Source organism: Rhinolophus ferrumequinum, chromosome 25 (assembly GCF_004115265.2).
Source record: "Rhinolophus ferrumequinum isolate MPI-CBG mRhiFer1 chromosome 25, mRhiFer1_v1.p, whole genome shotgun sequence".
NCBI classification, from domain to species: Eukaryota; Metazoa; Chordata; class Mammalia; order Chiroptera; family Rhinolophidae; genus Rhinolophus; species Rhinolophus ferrumequinum.
In genome coordinates, this window is record NC_046308.1 from 20444775 (window position 1) to 20466033 (window position 21259).

Below are 21259 nucleotides of genomic sequence, written 5' to 3' on the forward strand. Positions count from 1 at the left end.
TACACCTATGAAATTGAAAGATGGAATAATGAACCTCCACATAGACCCCGCCACCCAACTTCAACAATTACCAACGCACACACACATGTCAACTCACTTCTCTGCTTCCTGTGTTATTCACATCATTTCATCTGCATGTATCACATAGTGTATGTCTAAAAAACTAAGGGCTTTTAAAAGAAAGGATTTCTGAACAGTGCAGTGTATTGATTTTCTTTTAAATGCTTTGTAAATATGCCATCACTTGTATAACCCTTCACTTGCACATACATCCTTATTAATTTTGTAGAGCTTCACAACTTTTCCAGCAGGGGGCACTTGAAGGCTGGAGGATTTAGATGTTCAAAGGAGGGAGGGATGAGTACAGAGAGCTCCTGAGCTTTTATCGTAACCCAGAGTATCTGTTTCCGCATACCCCTTTTTGAAAATCTCTTTGGTGCATCTAGATGTAAAGCAAAAGATGCGACAGGCCTGGAAGTCCTGGTTGATCTATGTGGTTTTTCGAAGAACCAAACTTCAGATGCAGACCAGCGCCCTGGAGTTTAGACAGCAGAGAATTTTGTGGTGAGTGTGCTTAGTTGCCCTACAGATCAGCAGCTATCATTTTACGTCAGCCTTGCTGGAAAGAGGCATAAAAACCCACCTTAAAACAGTTTCGAACATAATGGATACCTAATAAATACTTATTGGAAACTTGGTCAACTACAAGATCAGGTTTTCACGTAATCCTAAGAAGCACTGATTGCTTCTTATGCTAAACCCTGTGTTAAGTTTGTGTGATTTTTTTTAAATGCAAAGTAAATCTCATTTAATCCTTACCATAAACTATGAAACAAGTACTGTTATTGTATAGATAAAGATAATACAAGTCTCAGAAAGGTTGAGTAACTTGCCTGAGCTCATGTAAGTTATTTAAAATAAAAAATGTTTTGAAGTTATCTAAAATTTATTCAGCATATATTTAAAAATTCTTAATAAGTATGCAATTCTACTAGAGTCTATGGGGGAATTTTAATATACTTTTATTTATTCAATGTATATTTATTGAGGACTTAAAGTGTTCCTGGTGCTACTGTGTTTCCCCGAAAATAAGACCTAACCGGAAAATAAGCCTAGCATGATTTTTCAAGATGACATCCCCTGAACATAAGCCCTAATGCGTCTTTTGGAGCAAAAATTAATGTAAGATCCGGTCTTATTTTGGGGGAAACACGGTATATTGGGTACTAGGGCTGCATTCAGAGAACTTACAATTCCCTAAGTGCTTACAAAGATAGCTTGAGACTTTTAAGTGAGTGACGGAGCTAACATGGCCTAGGTTAGGAGGAAAGAGATTTTGGTGGGTTTGAGTGACCAGGCAAATAGTGTTTTTGTGAAATAGAGGTTGCCAACTTTTATTTCCTTATTACTATTTTCCTATAGCAAATTAGAAAATAAACAGAAGAGAAACCAAGACTGGAATGAAACCTGGCCAGGACGGTAGGAAGGGAAGAAGGGTTCCATCAAGACTGGAAATCTACGTCACTTTTTTTGCAGATTATTCTGTGAACTCCTGATTTTTTAAATGTTGGCAATAATTCATATATTTAAAAAAAGACTCCCAAAAACCTGTGTAGGACAAACAGGGTATGTCTGTAGTGCCTAAGGCTGGATTTGACCTTAGGAACCATCAGTTTTCAACCCTTAATTGGCAGCTGTAGGACTGTTTCTTGTATTGTTCAGCAGTGACTCTAATAGATGTCAATCTAGCGATGGCACCATGAAGGAATGAGAGCTGAGCTGAGGGTCTGAGGCCCAACTCTTATTACCCTTCTCTTTTCCGAGTGGCATTTTTCTGACTGGTTCCATCTTCCATTTGCTGTTTGACAGGGTGTGGTGGAGTGAGTGGAGGCGGCGACTGGGACAGGCCCGCGTGGGCCGTGCTCTCCATGCCTCAGCTGTCAGGCACAGGGCCCTGAGCCTCCAGCTGCAGGTGAGTGCAGCAGACTCCAGTTTTGGTATCCTCTGTCCGTGTTGTCAAGTGCACACCCACGGAGGGTGGGATCAGACTCCCAAGCAGAAGGCTGGCCATCATGCTGCTGCTTCTCTGCTGGGCCCTCCCTGCAGCTCGGGACAGAAGCAACATGGAAGGCTGGGCTCTTCAGCTGAGGCTGCTATTAGGAATGTGCTAGATGTGATTATCAATGGTTCGTGGAGAGTATATACTAATTGTGGAGCTGGAAAGGGATTTATGAATTAGCTATGAGTATGTTTAAAGAAACAGTATATTCTTTATTTCCTTGTTACTGTTTCCCTACAGCTAATTAGAAAATAATGAAGACAGAAAAGAAACTAAGACTGGAAAGAAAACCTGGCTTCTTTTTTCATATAATCTTGCTTTATTTAGAGCTTTCTTTTGGGAAAGCCAGTAGCTTCTGGTCAGTATAAAGGCCTAACATCTGTACCAAAACTGTGCCATGGTGATACTTTCTTGTGGCTTTTGATAGACTCTCTGAATTTCTGTCACTTTTTTTGTCCATAGGACCACCAAGTCAGTTACAGAGACTAGAACAGCGAAGAGAAAAAAAAAGGAAGTGCCTGTTACTATATGTAGGAGTAACATCTTTTTAATCTGATAACATTTGCATCATCCGTGCAAGTATATGGAGATCACACGCAAATAGCACATACAGTTATATAGAGTGGGGTAAACAACCTGGCCCATATGTCATATTTGGCCTGCTGCCTGTTGTTGTAAATAAAATTTTATTGGGACATAGTTACACCTGTTCGTTCATGTATTGTCTAAGGCTGCTTTCAGGCTACATGGCAGAATTGAGTAGGTGCAACAGAGACCGGGTGGCCTGCAAAGCCTAAAATATTTATTATTTGTTTGACCCTTTAAGAAAACGTTTGCTGATCTCTGAACTCATAAGGTCTTCTGAGGCAGTAGCAAGGAATCAGAGGTCTTGCCAGTAATACTAAGAGTAACACCCTCAGCAACAGCAATAGCATTCATTGTGGTCTTACCTGTGCTAGGTGCTGACGAAGTACTTTCCGTGCATTCTGTCATTTAATTTTCATAATTCCTTTTTAAAAATATTTTTTATTAGTTTCAGGTGTACAAAACAATGCAATAGTTAGACATTTACACCCCTCACAAAGTGATGACCCCCTCCCCCAATCTACTACCCCTCTGACATCGTATATAGCTGTTACAATTCCATTGACTCTGTTCCCTATGCTGTACTCCATACCCCGTGACTATATATATATATTAAATTATAGTTGACATTCAGTATTATTCAGCTTCAGCTTCAGGTGTACACTGCAGTGGTCAGGCATCTACACTGTCTGTGAAGTGGTCTCCCTAATAAGTCCAGGGCCCATCTGACACCCTACAAAATCTTTACAACAAACTGTCTTTCATATCCCTGTAGCAATATTGTGACTACTAATTTGTACTTTCTAATCCTCTTACCTTCTCCCCCATCCCCACCCCATCCCATCTAGCAACTGTCAGTTTTTTCTCTTCATCTCTGAGTCTATTTCTGTTTAGTTTGCTCATTTATTCTATTCTTTAGATTCTACACATAAGTGAGATCATATGGTATTTGTCTTTCTCCATCTGACGTATTTCACTTAGCATAATACTCTCTAGGTCCATTCATGTCATTGCAAATGGTAAGATTTTATTCTTCTTTATGGCCGAGAAAATACTCCATCGTGTAAGTGTACCACAGTTTCTTAATCCAGTCTTCTACCGGTGGGCATTTCGGTTGTTTCCAAGTTTTGGCTATTATATAGCACTGCAATAAACATAGGGGTGCATATGTTTTTTTGAATTAGTGTTTTGGATTTCTCTGGATAGGTATCCAAGAGTGGAATTGCTGGATCATAAGGTAGTTCCATTTTCAATTTTTTGAGGAAACTCCATACTGTTTTCCATAGTGGCTATACCAGTTTGCAATCCCATCAACAGTGTGCGAGAGTTCCCTTTTCTCCACATCCTCGCCGGCACATGTTGTTTGTTGATTTATTGATGATAGCCATTCTGACCGAGTGAGGTGGTATCTCATTGTGCTTTTTATTTGCATTTCTCTAATGATTTGTGAGGTTGAGCATCTTTGCATATGTCTGTTGGCCATCTGTATGTTCTCTGCCCATTTTCTAATTGGGTTGTTTGTCATAATTCTTTTTTTAAAATTTCATTATTACTGAGGAAGCTAGGAAGTTTAAAGAACTTGAACGAGGGTCATATACCTAGCAAAGGTCAGAGTGAGGATTTAAACCCAAGCATCCTGAAAACCACAGAGCGATTCTTTTAACCATCATGCCACATTGTTCTTAATAGACTTGTAATCTCAGAAGGGAGATGGAACTGACAAGTGTGAAAATGCTAAACATAGGAACATAATGAGACTGATTTTCTGTCGCTGACGGAGTGACGCTCACAACTATGTGAGTGTTCTTACCTTTCAAATCGCCACTTTGTAAGCATATTAACTCCTTCTACTGAAGGCTGCTATATCTCAGAGCACTTTTAGAATTCCCTTTATACAATTGTCTTCAAAACTTGCACCAACAGATTTGAATGAATATTTTTAGTGATAGTGGGTTTTTATGGTTTGAGGTTGATTTTAACTTTACACAACAGCCAGAAGTCATTCAGAATCAAATCTAATGAAAAATGTGAGTAATCAGGATAATATTGATGTGGATCAAAAGCTGTATGAGACTCAGACCCAGGTTTTTTGGTGCAAATTTTGAAGTAATAATGCCTTGTGTCTGATAAGTACCATGTGGTTTTCCAAGGACTTTTACTTAAGTCATTTCTCTTCATCCTCACAACATCTCTGAACTAGGTAGGGCAGACATCATGAGATGTGTGAAGTTTTTAAAAATTAAATTTATGTACTTCAAACATAGAAACACTAAATATAAAACATTTATAAAAATACTGTATTAACAGATATCCAACTACCCACCGCCCAGATTTAACAGGTGTTAGCATTTTCCATACTTGCCCCAGAATCTATTGTAAACAGACACTGCCCTACTCTTCCTCCCTTCTGCCACCTTTCCTCCACAGAGATAGCTGTTCCTGTGATACTGATGTCATCGTTGGCTTCTATTATTTTTCACTTGTAAAAATGTGTGCATACATATCCATAAAGAATAAATGTTATGACTTTGTGTAGTTAGGAAATTTATGAATGGTGTCATATTGTACATTCACTTTGCAGCTTTTTGCATGCAACAATATATTTTTGAGGTTTATCCATGTTTATACATAAAAATATATTAACTGTGTATAATATGCCGTGGTATGAAATACGGCTTGGCTTATCTGCTCGCTGTTGGTGGACTGTTGATTACTTTTACTTATTTGCAACTGTAGTGCTGCAGAGAGCATTCTTAAATGTGTATGTTTGTGCAAGAGTCTTAGAGTTTCTCTCTGGTTCCTAGAAGAGAAGTTGTTGGGTTGTTGGGTATTCATCTCTTCATCCTTTCTAAGTATTGCCCAGTTGCTCTCCAGTGCCGTGCCAGTTTACAGGCTAACGTTTCAGTTCCCATTTCTTTCAGCCTCACCTGTACTTTGCATCGCCAGACTTGGTCATTTTCACCCATTCTATGTGTGTAGAATGGTAATTCATTGGTACTTTATATTTTACTGATTCCTAGTGAGGTCCAGCATCTTTCCAGAGGCTTGTTTACTGTTTGGGTTTCTGTTTTTGAGCTTGTTTATATCCCTCCCTCCTTATTATCTGTTAGGTTATTTGGCTTTTTCTTACTAATCTGTGGACATTGTTGTAGATTCTGCTTACTAATCTTTTGACTGTTATGTACGTTGCTGGTAATTTCTTCCAATCTGTAGAGGATTTTTTGCTTTGTGGTGCCTTTTTTTTCTTATAGCTGTTAATTAATTTCAGTGTAGACTAGTTTATTATTTTATCCTACGGCTTGGTCTTTAATACATCTTGGGTTAAACTTATAAATTGTGTGAAACAGGGTCTTAGTTTGACATTTTCCATATTAATAATTGCTACAGTATTATTCACTGATTAGTCTATCTTTCATCTTTTTTATGCTGATTATTAATCCACTTTTAGTATGTAGACCAAGTTCCCATTTATTTATGAGTCTGTTCTGGGCTCTCCATTCCATTGGTCTATTTGTCAATCTCTGAGCCAATACTAGACTGTTTTAATTATGATTTAATGAGGCAGGTAAGAAAGAACAAAGGTTCTCTAATCAGATGCCCAGGTGGAAATTCTGCCTTTATCGCTTATTAGCTTTGTGCCTTTGAATGAGTTCCTTAACCTCCCTGTACCTTTGATTTCTTATCTATAAGGAGATAATATTAGTAACTATCTGATAGGATTGTTGAAGATTAAGTATGATGATATATGTAATATGCTTCGATTGGTGCTTGAAATACGGAAATGCTCAGTAAATGCTAGCTGTTTATTACTACTCCTAATCTTACTATATAGCTCTACGTCTTCATATATGGAAAGGGAACTTTATTCGTGCTCTTTTTAAAAGTTGTCTTGGCTATTCTTTACTCTCTCATTAATCTTAGGATCAACTTGTCAAGTTCCACAACAAAGCCTACTAGGATTTTTTTTTTTTTTAGTTTCAGGTGTACGAAACAATGTAATAATTACACATTTCACCCCTCACAAAGTGATAACCCCCTTCTCCCAATCTATTGCCCCTCTGACATCGTATATATCTATTACAATTCCATTGACTCTGTTCCCTATGCTGTACTCCTTATCCCATAACCATATAAATATATATATGTACGTATATACATATATGTATAAAATTATAGTTGACATACAATATTCAGCTTCAGCTTCAGGTGTACAGTGCAGTGGTCAAGCATCTACACCGTCCATGAAGTGGTCTCCCTAATAAGATGTGTGCCCATCTGACACCCTACAAAATCTTTACAACATTATCAATTATATTCCCCAAACAGTCTTTCATATCCCTATGGCAATATTGTAGTTACCAATTCATGCTGTCTAATCCCTTCCCCTTCTCCCTCATCCCCACTCCCCTCTCATCTAGCAACTATCAGTTTTTCCTCTATATTTCTGAGACTATTTGTTTACTTTGTTCGTTTATTCAGTTCTTTAGATTCCACATATAAGTGAGATCATTTATCTTTCTCTGACTGACTTATTTCACTTAGCATAATGTTCTCTAGGTCCATCTATATTGTTGCAAATGGTAAGATTTCATTCTTTATAGCCGAGTAATACTCCATTCTATAAATGTACCTCAGTTTCTTAATCCAGTCATCTACCAGTGGGCATTTCAGTTGTTTCCAAGTCTTGGCTATTGTAAATAGTGCTGCATTAAACATGGTGTTTCTCTGAAAATAAGACATGATCTTATACTGTATTTCCCTGAAAATGAGACCAAATCTTATATTAATTTTTGCTCCAAAAGATGCATTAGGGCGTATTTTCAGGGGATGTCTTTTTTTTTTCACGTACAACAATCTACATTTATTCAAATACAGTCATGTCATCTTCTGGAACATCGTAATAACGTACTAAATGCGTCTGTCTGGCTGATGATCTTAACTGGGGCTTATTTTTGGGGAAACACGGTACAGGTGCATATATTTTTCCAAATTAATGTTTTAGATTTTTCTGGATAGATACCTAAGAGTAGAATTACTGTGTCATAAGGAAGTTCCATTTCCAGTTTTTTGAGATACCTCCATATTGATTTCCATAGTGGCTGCACCAATCTGCAATCCCACCAACAGTGCACAAGGGTTCTCCCTTTTCTCAGCCTTGCCAGCACTTGTTGTTTGTTGATTTATTGATGATTGCCATTCTGACCGGACTGAGGTGGTATCTCATTGTGTTTTTTATTTGCATTTCTCTAATGATTAGTGAGGTTGAGCATATTTTCATGTATCTGTTGGCCATCTGTATGTCCTCTTTTGAAAAATATCTCTTCATGTCCTCTGCCCATTTTTTTTTTTTTTTTAAGATTTTATTGGGGAAGGAGAACAGGACTTTATTGGGGAACAGTGTGTACTTCCAGGACTTTTTTTTCTTTTTCCAAGTCAAGTTGTTGTCCTTTCAATCTTAGTTCAGCTTCAAGTTGTTGTCCTTCCTGTCATAGCTGTGGAGGGCGCAGCTCAGCTCCAGGTCCATTTGCCCCTTACTAGTTGCATGGGGCGCAGCCCACCATCCCTTGTGGGACTCGAGGAATTGAACTGGCAGTCTTGTGGTTGAGAGCTCACTGGCCCATGTGGGAATCGAACTGGCAGCCTTCAGAGCAGGGGCACGGAGCCCTAACTGCCTGAGCCACCGGGCCGGCCCTGCCCATTTTTTAATTGGGTTGTTTGTTTTTTTGGTATTGAGTTGAATGAGAGTTTTATAAATTTTGGATATTAACCCCTTATCAGATGTATCATTGACAAATATCGTCTCCCATTCAGTAGGTTGTCTTTTTTATTGATGGTTTCCTTTGCTGTGAAAAAACTTTTAAGTTTGATATAATCCTATATATTTATTTTTTCTTTTACTTCCCTTGCCTGAGGGGATATATCAGTAAAAATATTACTCAGAATAATGTCTGAAAATTTACTCCCTGTATTTTCTTCTAGGAGTTTTATGGTTTCGGGTCTTACATTTAATTCTTTAATTAATTTTGAATTTGTTCTTGTATATGGCAGAAGGAGGTGGTCTAGTTTCATTTTTTGACATGTGTCAGTCCAGTTTTCCTAGCACCATTTATTAAATAGACTGTCTTTACCCCAATGTAAAGTCTTGCTCCCATTGTCATAGATTAAGTAACCATATATGAATGGATTTATTTCTGGGCTCTCTATTGTGTTCCATTGATCCATGTGTCTGTTTATATGCCAGTACCATACTGTTTTGATTACTATAGCTTTGTAGTATGATTTTATGTCAGGTGGCATGATACCTCCCACTTTGTTCTTATTTCTCAAGATTGCCATGGCTATTTGGGGTCTTTTATGGTTCCATATAAATTTTAGGATTATATGTTCTATTTCTGAGAAAAATGTCATTGGTAGTTTGATAGGAATTGCATTGAATCTACATATTGCCTTAGGTAGTATTGACATTTTAACTATATTAATTCTTCCTATCCATAAACATGATATGTGTTTCCATTTATTTGTATCTTCTTTGATTTCTCTATTCAGTGTCTTATTAAAAACACTCTTAGCAAAGTGGGAATAGAGGGATCATATCTCAACATCATAAAGGCCATATATGATAAAACCCACAGCTAACATCATACTCAACAAGAAAGGCTAAAACCCTTAAGATCAGGAACAAGACAAGGCTGCCCATTTTCACCACTTTTATTCAACATAGTTCTGGGAGTTCTAGCCACAGCAGTCAGACAAGAAAAAGAAATAAAAGGCATCCAGGGTGGCCGGTTGGCTCACTTGGTTAGAGCACAGTGCTCATAACACCAAGGTTGCCTGTTTGATTCCCACATGGGCCAGTGAGCTGCACCCCCCACAACTGGAGTGAAAAAACAATAGCTTGACTTGGAGCTGAGCTGCCGGTGGGAAGCTGATTGGCTCAGTTGGTTAGAGCAAAGTGCTTATAAGACCAAGGTAACCGGTTCGATTCCCACATAGGCCAGTGAGCTGCACCCTCCACAACTAGACTAAAAATAATGACTTGACTTGGAGCTGATGGGTCCTGGAAAAACATACTGTTCCCCAATATTCCCCAATTAAAAAAAAATTTTTAGAGGCATCCAAATTGGAATAGAGGAAGTAAAATTAGTCATTATTAGCAGATAACATAATACTACATAGAGAGAACACCAAAAACTTCACCAAAAAAGCTATTAGAACTGATAAATGAATTTAGTTAAGTAGCAGAATACAAAATTAACATTCAGAAATCAGTTGCATTTGTATACACCAATAATAAACTATCAGAAGGAGAAATCGAGAAATCAATCCCATTTACAATTGCTTCAAAAACAATAAAACACCTAGGAATAAATTTAACCAAAGAAGTAAAAGACCTGTACCACCAGCAGCTCAGCTCCATTTTTTGCTTGTTGGTGTGGGGTCAAACCTCCGTACACCCCTCCATGTTGGAATTGGGTCCAGGAAACCAATTTAGAGGGAGAGTAGGAAGGATTAGGTCATGAGGTGACAAGGAGGCAGGCTGTAAGGCTTTGCAGGCTGTACCCATAAAGGCTCTGGCTCTTATTCCGGGGAAGATGGGAAGCTACAGGCTTTGAACAGAGGAGTTGTATGATCACACCTACCTCTTAATAGGATCCCTCTGGTTCATTGTGTGCTTCCTTTTGAGTAAGAAAGGGAGGAAGAGATACTAGTGTGTGTGTGTGTGTGTGTGTGTGTGTGTGAGAGAGAGAGAGAGAGAGAGAAAGAGAGAGAGAGCGAGCATGTGTGAGCGTACACATGTGCTTATATTCAAGAAGAAATAATGGAAAAGTAAAATAGCAAAAAGTGGTTACCTATAGAAGGAGGAAGGGAACACTGTGGGAACAAAGTACTTCTGTGAATTTACTTCGTTATAAATTTTTAACTTTGGAACCGTGTAGAAATTTTATATAACTAAAAAAAAAAAAGTAAACCAAAAATGAAAAAAAAAGCAATCGAGGATTTTAAAACACACTGAAACAAACATCAAGTTTGTAGCAATGACTACAGAGAAAATAATTACTTCAAGTAACTTGAAAATACAGTATTTTGACTGTTCATCCCTAGTGGGATGTATTCTAAAGACAAAAAGAACTGATAAGAAATCTGAAACTGTATTTAGTAGTCTTGTTAGTAGCAGGAATTATTAGAAGGTTTGGAATTATGTTGTTAGTAGGTTTGGAATTATGTTGAAATAATTATAGCTCCATTATAAAATAAAGCAAATAGCTATGGCAGTGTCATCAGGAATCATGATTTTCAGGGTAAAAGATTACAGGTATAAAATCAAAGAAATAAGAGTCCTGTAATCTGAAACTGGAAATGTCAATATCAATATGGACTCGTTTGTTGATTTTTGTTTTTTTCCCCCACCTAAAAAAAATCTATTTCTGACTTTACTGAAAATGAAAAGTCTTGGAAGCAGTAATACAGCATTTAGCCTCCCCAGTGTCCAAGTGGTGGTCCCTACTGTTTCCCACTAAAAGAAACTGAGGTGTTTTTGTTGTTGTTTTTCTGAGAAATGGCTAATTCCAGGTCTGTTGTAGGAAATAGACATCATAAGCCTAAGTTATCATGTGCTGGAAAGAAAATTAATAGAGGTTAATGGGGTTGTGTCAGGACTCCCATAGGCTTAAGACAGAATAATGTGTGCATCAAAAAGAATAATGACTACAATGGATTAAAAACATATCAGATATATAAAAATTCATGTGTTCATAATGAGAAATAAAAAGGAACTCATTGGTCACAATTTGGGGTGGCTAGAGCATTAACTCAATTCTTTGAAAATTAATGAAGGTAATTTTATCCTCCTTCCCTGTACAAAGGAATCTCTGAGAAACCAGAGGGTTAATGAGAGAGTAGACCTCTTCATAGAACTCCAGTTAATAAATGCAGGAGCAGTAGAATTGGGAAATCGCTGTTTTGCCACTGCTAGTGAGAATATGGATCTAGGCAGCAATCACTAGGTGAAAGACGATGGGAAAATATCATGGAGGGATCGGATGATGCCATCTGAAGCCACGGATCACACTTGGCCCTAATAAAACTGGCAGCCAGCCATGAAGTGCCCCATGATGCAATATAATGGGAAGCACCTAGGACCACTCGAGAATTGTTCTCTTCCAGAAATGTGAATATGACTCCAACCATACCTAACACGACTCGAACAATTAATGGGACATACAGGGATCATGTTACCGCATGCAGATTCAGTGCGGCTTGCCACCCGAAGAGTCCAAAACACGAGTGTGACAAGGGCTGGTGAGGAGCAAAAGCAGCTTTTATTCTAGATGCCGGCAGCTAGGGAAGATGGTAGACTCACATCTAAAGATCCACCTTCCCCGAGCCAGAATAATTAATGGGTTTTATAGGCAGGTAAGTGGGAAAGAACAAAGGAAAGCAGGCCTCAGAGCTGACAGTGGAGAAGTCATCCCCTGGCCTCTTCCGAGGACTTAGGTCTGTCACAACGAATGGCTGGGGTGCTGGGAGTTAAGATCAGCCGCTGTTTTCAGGTTAGGGTGTTAACTAGTAAGGTATGGGTAGCCTTGAGAAAGGAAACAAATGGACTTAGTTAATCAGAGAGAGAAGAGACATAGCTAATTATTGAGGGGAGGAACAGAGAAAACAGCTGAATAGCGGGATAAATCAAACTGTAAACTGGCTAAATTTAATTTCCTTGGTTTACCAAGTTTCACCCTTACAATCAGAGGAATGAATTTAAGGCACCTTCAGGAGACAATCAGCCAAATCTAAAATGTGGGGCATTTTATAGGATAAGTGACTTGGCTTCTCTAACAAATTGGTGGCATGAAAGAGAAAAAAGGCAGGGAGAGAAATTGTCATGTAAAATGGAGAGATGTGACATAACAACCAAAAGGTACTAACCATTGTCACCCCAATAAATTTTAATGTAAAAAAGAAAAAGAAAAAGGGCCACTCTGGTTGTTGTGTTAAGAATAAACCATACTATGCCCCAGAGCTGGTACTGTGTTATGGGCACCAGCTCCCCTTGAAGTGTTAATCTCGAGCAGAGACAGCTGGGGAGGCTCCTGCCACACTGCTTCTCATTAGTGTTTGTATGTTAATATGCTTGTAAACTCAAAAAAAAAAAAAAAAATAGAATAGACCATAGACAATCAAGAATAAAAGCAGGAAAAACAGTTAAGAAGGTCTTACAAAATTCCAGGTGAGATTTTGGACGAGGATGATGGCAGGATGGTGTTGAATTCTAGATATGTTTTGAGGGTATCATCAAGAATTGCTAACGGATAGATAAGATATGAAGCTTCAGAGACAGTCCAAGATGAAGACAGGTTTTTGGCCTAAGTAACTGGACCAATGGAGTTGTCATTTACTGAAATGGGGAAGATGGAGGGAGAAGCAGGTTTATGGGGAAAGATTAGGAGGAGCTCCGTTCTCAGCTCCACGTCTTCAGCCTGATAGGTCTTTTGAATATCCACGAGGAGGCAGTGGATATATCTGTGCATTAGTTAGGATGGGTCCAGATCTGAGATATAAATCTGGGAGTCTTCAGCATGCAGATGGTATTTAAAGCTATGAAACTGGATGAAAGCACGAAGAGAATGAATAGCTAGTGAAGAGGTTCCAGGACTGAGCCTTCGAGGTGATAATCAGGGATGGGAACAAAGGAGCCTGGAGTTATCCTGGGAGCCCTGTGAGGGAAGGTGTGTCACATGCTTCTGGCAGATCGGAAGATGAGGAAGATGAGATTTGACCTTTGGATTGGGATTGAGATAAGTGGAGGTCATGATACTCCTGAGAGCAGTTTCTGTAAGCCTGGTGGGGAAAGGATTCAAGGAAGCCGGCTTGGAAGAAGAGAAATGAGAAAATAGCTCTTCTGAGGAGTTTGGAAAAGAAAGAAAAGAAGTTGAGTGTTAGTGAGACAGGTTAGTTAGCTTGTCGTTAGGGAGACAGGGAGGTCCCTGGTGGAATAAACAAAGACAGCCATATCCTGAAACTCCAGGTTTTGAAATCATTCCTTCGCTCCAGGACAAAATATAACAATGCCTTGAGGTTAATTGTAAAATTCCTTTTGGCCTGGAGCAGATCTGATAGATAAGAGTGGGTTATTTTGCTAATTCCTTCAGGATGGGCAAGCAGAACAAACCTGGTAAAAGAATTTCATTATTAAAAGGCGCCAGCTCAGCTTCCCCAAACAGGCAAGGAAAGGTATAAAAGTAAGAGCTTTTGCCTCAGTCACTGGGCAGCTCCATTTGGCATGCCCTCTGCTCGGGAGCTCTGGCCCTTTGCTTTCAATAAACTATCCTCTTTTTAAAACTCTTTGCCTCTCCTGGGTCCGTGTTTCCATTCTTTGGTCTCATGGTACACGATCCCAGCACTCACTCACTCAAGAGTCCCCTACATTATTTGGGGACTCCCAGAGACATATTCCTCCTTCATTAGCTGGCTGGTAAAGTGTGGTCTAGAGAGAGATGTTAGTTCATTGGTTTGAAAATTACTGATTTATTCCTTTTACAAAGTATTTTTGTGGCAACAATCTTTTCCCTTCAAGTTTTTATTTTTGACAAATACCAAATCACAGAAAAAGGTGGATACTGTATACTCTTCATTAGTTTAACTGTTGTTTACATTTCGCCACATTTTCTTTCTCTTAGTATATTAATGTATTTCATATTTTCAGAGCCACTTTTAGGTTGCAGACATAAAGTGTACCCTAAATACTTTAGCTTATATTTTCTAAAAATAAGGATGTTCTCCTATGTAACCACAGTATCATTAGCACATCCAAGAAATTTAATATAGATATGATAATATCTAAAACAGTTTATAAACAGTATATTTTTGCTATTTTAATGTCAGGTTCAGGTCCCATGAAAGGTCTCACCCATTGCTTTTGGTTGTCACATCCCTGAAGGAATTTTTTTTTTTTTTTTTAGGATGGGAGAAATAATAGCACATTCATATGCTCATTTATATGCTGATTTTAAAAATCTAATAGTGAAAATTGATGATGCAGAAGTGGGAGAAATTGCCAGAGTGATAAACTTGAGAAGATGACAGAGGATGGGATGTATCCATCATGGGGCAGCGGTGACCTTTGATAGGAGCAGGGACAGTTTATCCAGATTATCCAAGAGAGAAGACAGAGCCTGTGGGTAGGTGGTGGGTCCAGTAGAGGGATCTTGAGAAAATTTTCTTTTGATTGCTTTTATTTTCTTGGTGAAATAGGAAGAATGCTATTCAGCTGAGAGGAAGGAAAGGCGAAAAGATGTTACAGGTTTAAGAAAAGAAGGTATAAAGTCATTGTCTGAGGTAGTCGTCTTCAAAGTAGGGCATGCATATTGCCGCGCACACACAAAGACTTTCCTAAGGGTGCTCATTGACGGACAGTCTTAAGGGACTCCTTTCGTAGACCCTGAGTTTCTGTAGGCAGGCTTCCAGGAAACTAATGTTTCAGAGAGGGCCTCTGGACAGTAGGCTCCCTCCCACTTTGGAAGAAAAGGCAGACCCTCACCTGTCCCAAATCTGAATTAGTTCTGTTACCCCTTGGATTGTCCCTGCTTCTTGTCTGCTCATTGATTTTAGTATTCCTCTTTATTTTTGTCCTTAATCTAGGATAAAAACCAACAACTTACTTTCTAGAAGCAGAATGCCCTTCTTAAAGATCTTTCACCCCATCTTCCCATAGCTTATGACCCTGCTTAGGGATTGCTGCTTCCTTGTTTCCCACGTTAGCCTTTCCAGTGTGCCTCTATTTCTCTTTTCCCTTCTTGGCTCTTCACCTCTGTTTTCCTGCTTCTCCTTTGATCATGGTCTTTTCTCTGGTTTTCAGGCTTGGTCACGGTGGCGAGAACAGCTCCTGTGTGTCCAGAGGGAGAGATGGCAGGTCGTCTCTGCAGTGAAACACCATCAGCACTGGCAAAAGTGGAGATCCCTGAAGGCCTGGCTTGAATACCTGCAGGGCCGTCGAGTGAAGAGACAGCGGAATGGTGAGCAGAAGTCCCGGGCTTGAGAGACAGAGGGTTGGGTCACCACTTCCACTCTCCGTCTGCAAGTGGTGCTAATTTATTAAGGAGAGATATAATCATATTATGCCATAAATTTTGGAAAAAGGATACTGAGGAGTAAAATACATCATCCTTGAATGACATTTAAGTGATTTTCTTCTGGGCTTTTCTTCTATGCATATATTTTATTCAGTAGGGTCTTAATTATGCTATAACTGTTGTGATTATTATGATAAATATACATACAATGGTTGCATATTGCTTTTTCCCCCATACAACTAACCACCACTTTCCTATGTCTTTTAAGTATTCTTCATAAATGTTATTTTTCTAATGATTGTATTTTATAGAATGACTCACCTTAATCTATTTAGCCATTCTTCTGTTGATAGATATTTAGATTGTTTCTCCTCAGTTATGCAAATGCATGTGATTTATGATGTTGAGTTTTTTTTAACACTCTTCAAATGGTTTATTTCCCAATGAGAGTTTAGAAGTAATAATACATAGGTCATGATCGTCAGTACTTTCTGTACTTTGGTTTCTTAAACCTGCGCAGAAGTGACTCAAGCCCTGTGCTAGACACTGGGTTGGGCTCTCCAGCTTTCACCGAGGTCTCCTTGCAGAAATCTTCCAGGCTGTTATACTGCCTCTTGGGAGAGTTTGAATGTGTTCATTTGAGAATAGTGACAGGGCACCAGTCACTATTGTCTAGTTGCCCAAGCTTTAAGGTAAAGGCACTAAGCTACTAGACATGATGAGCTGCAGACTAACGTTTGTCCAATTACGGCCTTTGAATTCCAGGGCCTACTCCTTTCCACTTCCTGGACTTGAGCTCATCAGGCCATTAGCTAATTGGTGTTCAAAGGAGATAAAGCTGGCAGCCCGGATCAGCCTGACTGAAAGCTCAGAAAAGCCTTTGCCAGCATGGTGTCTGAATTGTGTGTCATTGACACTCCCTAAAGTACTGTCTGGGAGACATCAGTAAAGAGTAATAAACAAACATAAATTTTTAAAAAGATAGTGATCAGTCAAGTAAAACTGAGTCTTTAAAAGCAGCAGCCTCTATTCCTACTCATCAGTAGTAAGTAGGAGTCTCAGATCTTTGAGGTAACTGATTTTATAGCATCCACCTCCCTAAAATTACAGACCTGTTCTCATTCCTTGGAGAGAAGAGATATAGCTAAGGGACTCCTAATAACCCTCCTATGTTTAAAACTACGTTTGTTCTGGGACTCTGTGAGAGCAGCCTTGAATTCCTGCTGTCTGCCAGTAGCGGCGTTCAGCTCGTCTTAAAGATGCTTCCAGCTCATTGCCCAGTCTTGGTGTGGGGGGCCGCACTTAAGTTATTTTCTCTGTTGCAGAGATGGCTGAGCGATTCCACCGAGTCACTGTGCTCCAGACACACTTCTGTGATTGGCAGTGGGCCTGGGAGCGGAAGGAGCGCTTGTATGCCCACCACGCTCAGTTGGAGGTGCTGGCCAGGAAGATGGCACTGCACAGGGCCTTTACTCACTGGAAACACTGTATCCTTTTCAGCCACCCAGGCCTGTCCGCCTCAGTCAGGACAGCACGAGCTCCACAGCCTGTAAGATCAGTCAGGACAATAGGGGAGACAGTTACTAAACAGTTTAAGACAGTCCTGATTTCTGTTGTCTTCTTTCTTAAAGTTTTTGTTTCATTGGGAATATTCAAGTAGTATGTGTAACGTGCCTTTACAGTTTAAAGAATAATAATGAAACGAACACCTCTGTACCCACCACTCAGCTTAAAACATAGAACATTGCTAACCTGTCTGTCATGCGGGGTGTCATGTGGGGTCTCAACTCCCGCTCCCCACATAAGAACGCAGGACATGGTGAGGCCAAAAAGGAACACCCACGGAGCCATAGATAGGGGAGTCAGACCCCACTATATTCTCGCTGGCAGCTGGGTTGGAGACACAGGAAGCAGGAGCCACACGATCCTGCTGTCCACTTCTCTCTGCCAACCAACCTCACTTGCTAGCTGCCACCCGCTCTTGCTAGCTCAGCCACCATCCACTGCTAGCGTTGCCACGGCAGTTATACTAGTGGCCAATGGCTCACTGGTTACAGCTGACGGCCAACTAGCTACAGCTGATGGCCATCCAATCACAGTTGATGGCCATTTACTACCTGAGCCAGCACCTTTGCACATGAGGCCAAGAGCCTGGAAACTGCACTCCTGGCTCTGTCCCTACACCTTCTCTGCTCCTCCCTGACTGCATTCCTTTCCCTCAGAGGTGACCCCACTCTCCTGAATTCTATGTTACCATTTCATCACTTTTCTTGGCAGGATTTTTTAAGCTTAGCCTTCTCTCCGTGTTCCTGTTCTGAATCACTGCCCCCATCACAGTATGTGCCCAGGTGTGAGGATTTAGACTGCCTGGGATGTGATCCACACATTCGTTTGTTCACTAAACTCTTGCTTTGTTTTAAACCAGGGGTGTCTAAACTTTTTTCAGCGTTTTTCACCAAGGGCCATATGCGGTAAAATACACAAACAGCCGGGCCACTCACTCGAGGTGAAGTACGTGTTGCCTCACCTGGTTTATTTAAGTAAACTAAATATATTTTTGGAATTTGCTGCGGGCCAATTAACAATGGATTGCGGACCTCAGTTGGCCCACGGGCCGCAGTTTTGACACCCCTATTTTTAAACTCTTGCCTAAGTTCTGGAATATGGACAAACTCAGAGACTCACAGTAGTTCATTGTCCAGTGGGGAAAAATAGACATGAAAATGGGTCTTTTACAGTATGGCGTGGTAAATGCTGTCATAAAAGTTTGTATGAAGTTCTGCGAGAGCTACTGTGACAATTCAGCCGCGGAGGTGATGTCTGCGCCGAATTGAAGTCTTAGGGGATGACAAGTTCGTCCAGCAGAGAAATCAGGAAGGGCATTGCTGGTCGGAGGAATGGCATTTACACAGGCATTGATGAGGAAAAGCATCCAAGGATGGCAATGGGGGTGGGGGGCTGTAGTGAGTTTTAGGGTTGTAGATAGGAGAGCTGTAGTTCAGCGCTGGTAGGTGTAGGCTGGGACTCCTTGTGTGTGGTGGTTGGGAATTTGGGCTTTATTGTGATGGCACTGGGGGTCCTCTGGAAGTTCGTGAGAAGTGGTGCAGTAGATTTGTACTTCAGAAAGGATAAATCTAGATTAGAGGAGTGAAGCGAGCCCAGGGTGACCAGCTATATGAGGAGGCTCTCTTGCCAGTCTATGGGAGGGGCAAGTCAAATGAACTGCAGTGTGCTGGGGGAGGGGACAGAGAACAGGAAAGATTTAGGAGAGCAGGTGGACTTGGCGACTGAGTAGATGCAGGGTGTGGGAGGAGAAGAGGTTTGAAAATAACTCCAAGCTTCTTAGCTTAAACATCTGACTGGATTGTGATGCCAAAACAGAGAATGCAGAAGAAAGAGTAGGTTCTGCTTTAGATAGGGCAATTCTGAAATGTTTACTGCAGTTGGTGGCCATTTATCTCAACTATTTTTTGCCTCTCTTGCAATGGGCATGAAGCGACAAAGGCAAGGCCAGCTGTTTGGTAAGTGACTCACGTGGTTTCCCTTTGCCCACCCTTCCTTGGGTCATCAGGAGGAAACAGAGGTGGACATCAGCCCACTGGCATATCCCATGACCCCTGCAGCCAGAACGCTTCAGATGGGTCACTAGGATTGTACTGTGCGGGACTGGGAACCTTGTTGAGACGAGACGCCTTAACTCCTGGCAGATGTGCTGCTGTGTGCTGAAGGAGCTGCCCAGTGGAAGGTGGCGGAAGAGCACTGTAGGCGCAGCTTGCTGGTAAGCTTGTCAGCCTTGCTCAGGCATCCGCTCTTGGGGTCCCGACCCACATCATACTCTTTTAAGTGCATCTGGTCATGTGGGAGCTTCAGTCATGAAGCCCTCCTTCGTTGCAGGTATCCCTATTTTCATTTTGGATCAGAGATGGTAATGGTGTGGAGTCAGAGGGGTTTGGAGCTATAAACGAACCTTAGAAATGATCTAGTCCTGGGTTTTTTCACATGGCAGGCCCCCTTTTAAATGGGGGGAGACTTGTCTGTGAAATCAGTGTAGAGATGCTATGGATGAAGCAAGGTCTGGGGAATAGTCCCTCTTCTGGCTGCTGTCCTCCACCCTCACCAACCCTTTTAGTATCCTATGGGGTTCCATAGAGCACAATTATGAGAATCCCTGATTGCTTCACTGTCTCAGAAAACTGAAGCCCAGGGCGTGGGGGAATGGGCTTTGCCTAGTCACACGGCAGACATTGTTGATGGAACTTGAGCCAGGTCTGCTTGACCTGCTCCTACCCTGACCCCCCTTCTCACTGAGGATTCCTTCTCTTCCTTCTGTTCTGCTCTTGCAAAACTGCATTTATAATTGTGCAAGTATACACATTGACTCCACATGGTAAAAAAACAAAACAAAACAAAAAACCCCCCATAGGCTAAAAATCTGTCTTCTTTCTGAGAGGCAAAGTTGATGTTTTTAACCTTTGTCTGCAGTGTTCCCATCTGGGTCTGGGTCATCTCCTGGTCGGAGATGAAGGTGTGTTCGTTCCTGTGCATTATCTGTGAACGGCAGGGAAGTTTGACAGCTATTTTAGTGCCTACTGGGTGGCCTGGCTTGTATCAGGCTCCCTGTTGAAACTCAAAGCAGAGAAACACTCTCAGGGACATGGGAGCAGCTGTGAACTGTGACTGAGCTGTTTTTACAGATACAGCTGATTTGTGACTGGTTGTGTCCTTTCTTCTTTTCACAGCACTTATGCTTTAGAGCTCTAAAAGACAATGTGACCCGTGCCCACCTGCAACGACTAAGAAGGAATCTCGCTCACCAGCAGCATGACATCACGGTGAGGGTCGTCTTCTGTATCAAGGGAGCTCTTCTGATAGCCATTCTCCTTTTAACCTTTGTGCTTACCGATTTGTCCCCAGATCTTTAGACTGAAACCTTAGTGTCCATTTTCTTTAGTAATCTGTGTCGGCCGATAGAGAAACCCGTGTTTATGCCTTTTTGGATCCCATTTTTTTTATCTGTTTGCTAAGAAAATTGATATTTGTATCAGAAGTCAGGGACTGTGGATTCTTTTTTTGTTTTTAAAGATTTTTACTAAAATGTAGCTAACATACAATCTTATGTTAGTTTCAGGTGTGCATCATAGTTATTCAGCAGTACCCACCCGGCACTATACCCAGCACTTTACCACATTGTTGATTATATTCCCTATGCTAAAGTAATCTTAATGTAAGTCCAGCAACCATCTGACACTGTACCACGCTATCACAATATTATTGATCTCCCCTCCTTTTTAAATTTTTCAATTGGAGTTGACAGTCAGTATTATTTTATATTAGTTTTAAGTATATAGCATAGTGGTTAGACATTTATATAATTTAGGAAGTGATCCCTCTGACTAGTGCCACCTGGCACTATGTATAGTTATTACCATATTACTGACTATGTTCCCTATGCTTTACATCCACATGACTATTTTATAACTACCAATTTGTATTTCTTAATCCCTTTTCCTTTTTCACCCTGCCCCCAATCTCCCTCCTATCTATCACC

General features: G+C 40.6%; 1 protein-coding gene across 1 annotated transcript in view; it reads left to right on the forward strand.

Annotated features, from left to right (window-relative positions):
• SFI1 (SFI1 centrin binding protein) overlaps positions 1 to 21259 on the forward strand; it is a 70957-nt gene that overhangs the window by 22642 nt on the left and 27056 nt on the right. Inside the window, 6 exon segments of the mRNA XM_033097251.1 lie at positions 447 to 564; positions 1870 to 1972; positions 15498 to 15654; positions 17037 to 17198; positions 19419 to 19489; positions 20451 to 20543. Of these exon segments, the coding sequence (XP_032953142.1) occupies positions 447 to 564; positions 1870 to 1972; positions 15498 to 15654; positions 17037 to 17198; positions 19419 to 19489; positions 20451 to 20543 (704 nt within the window).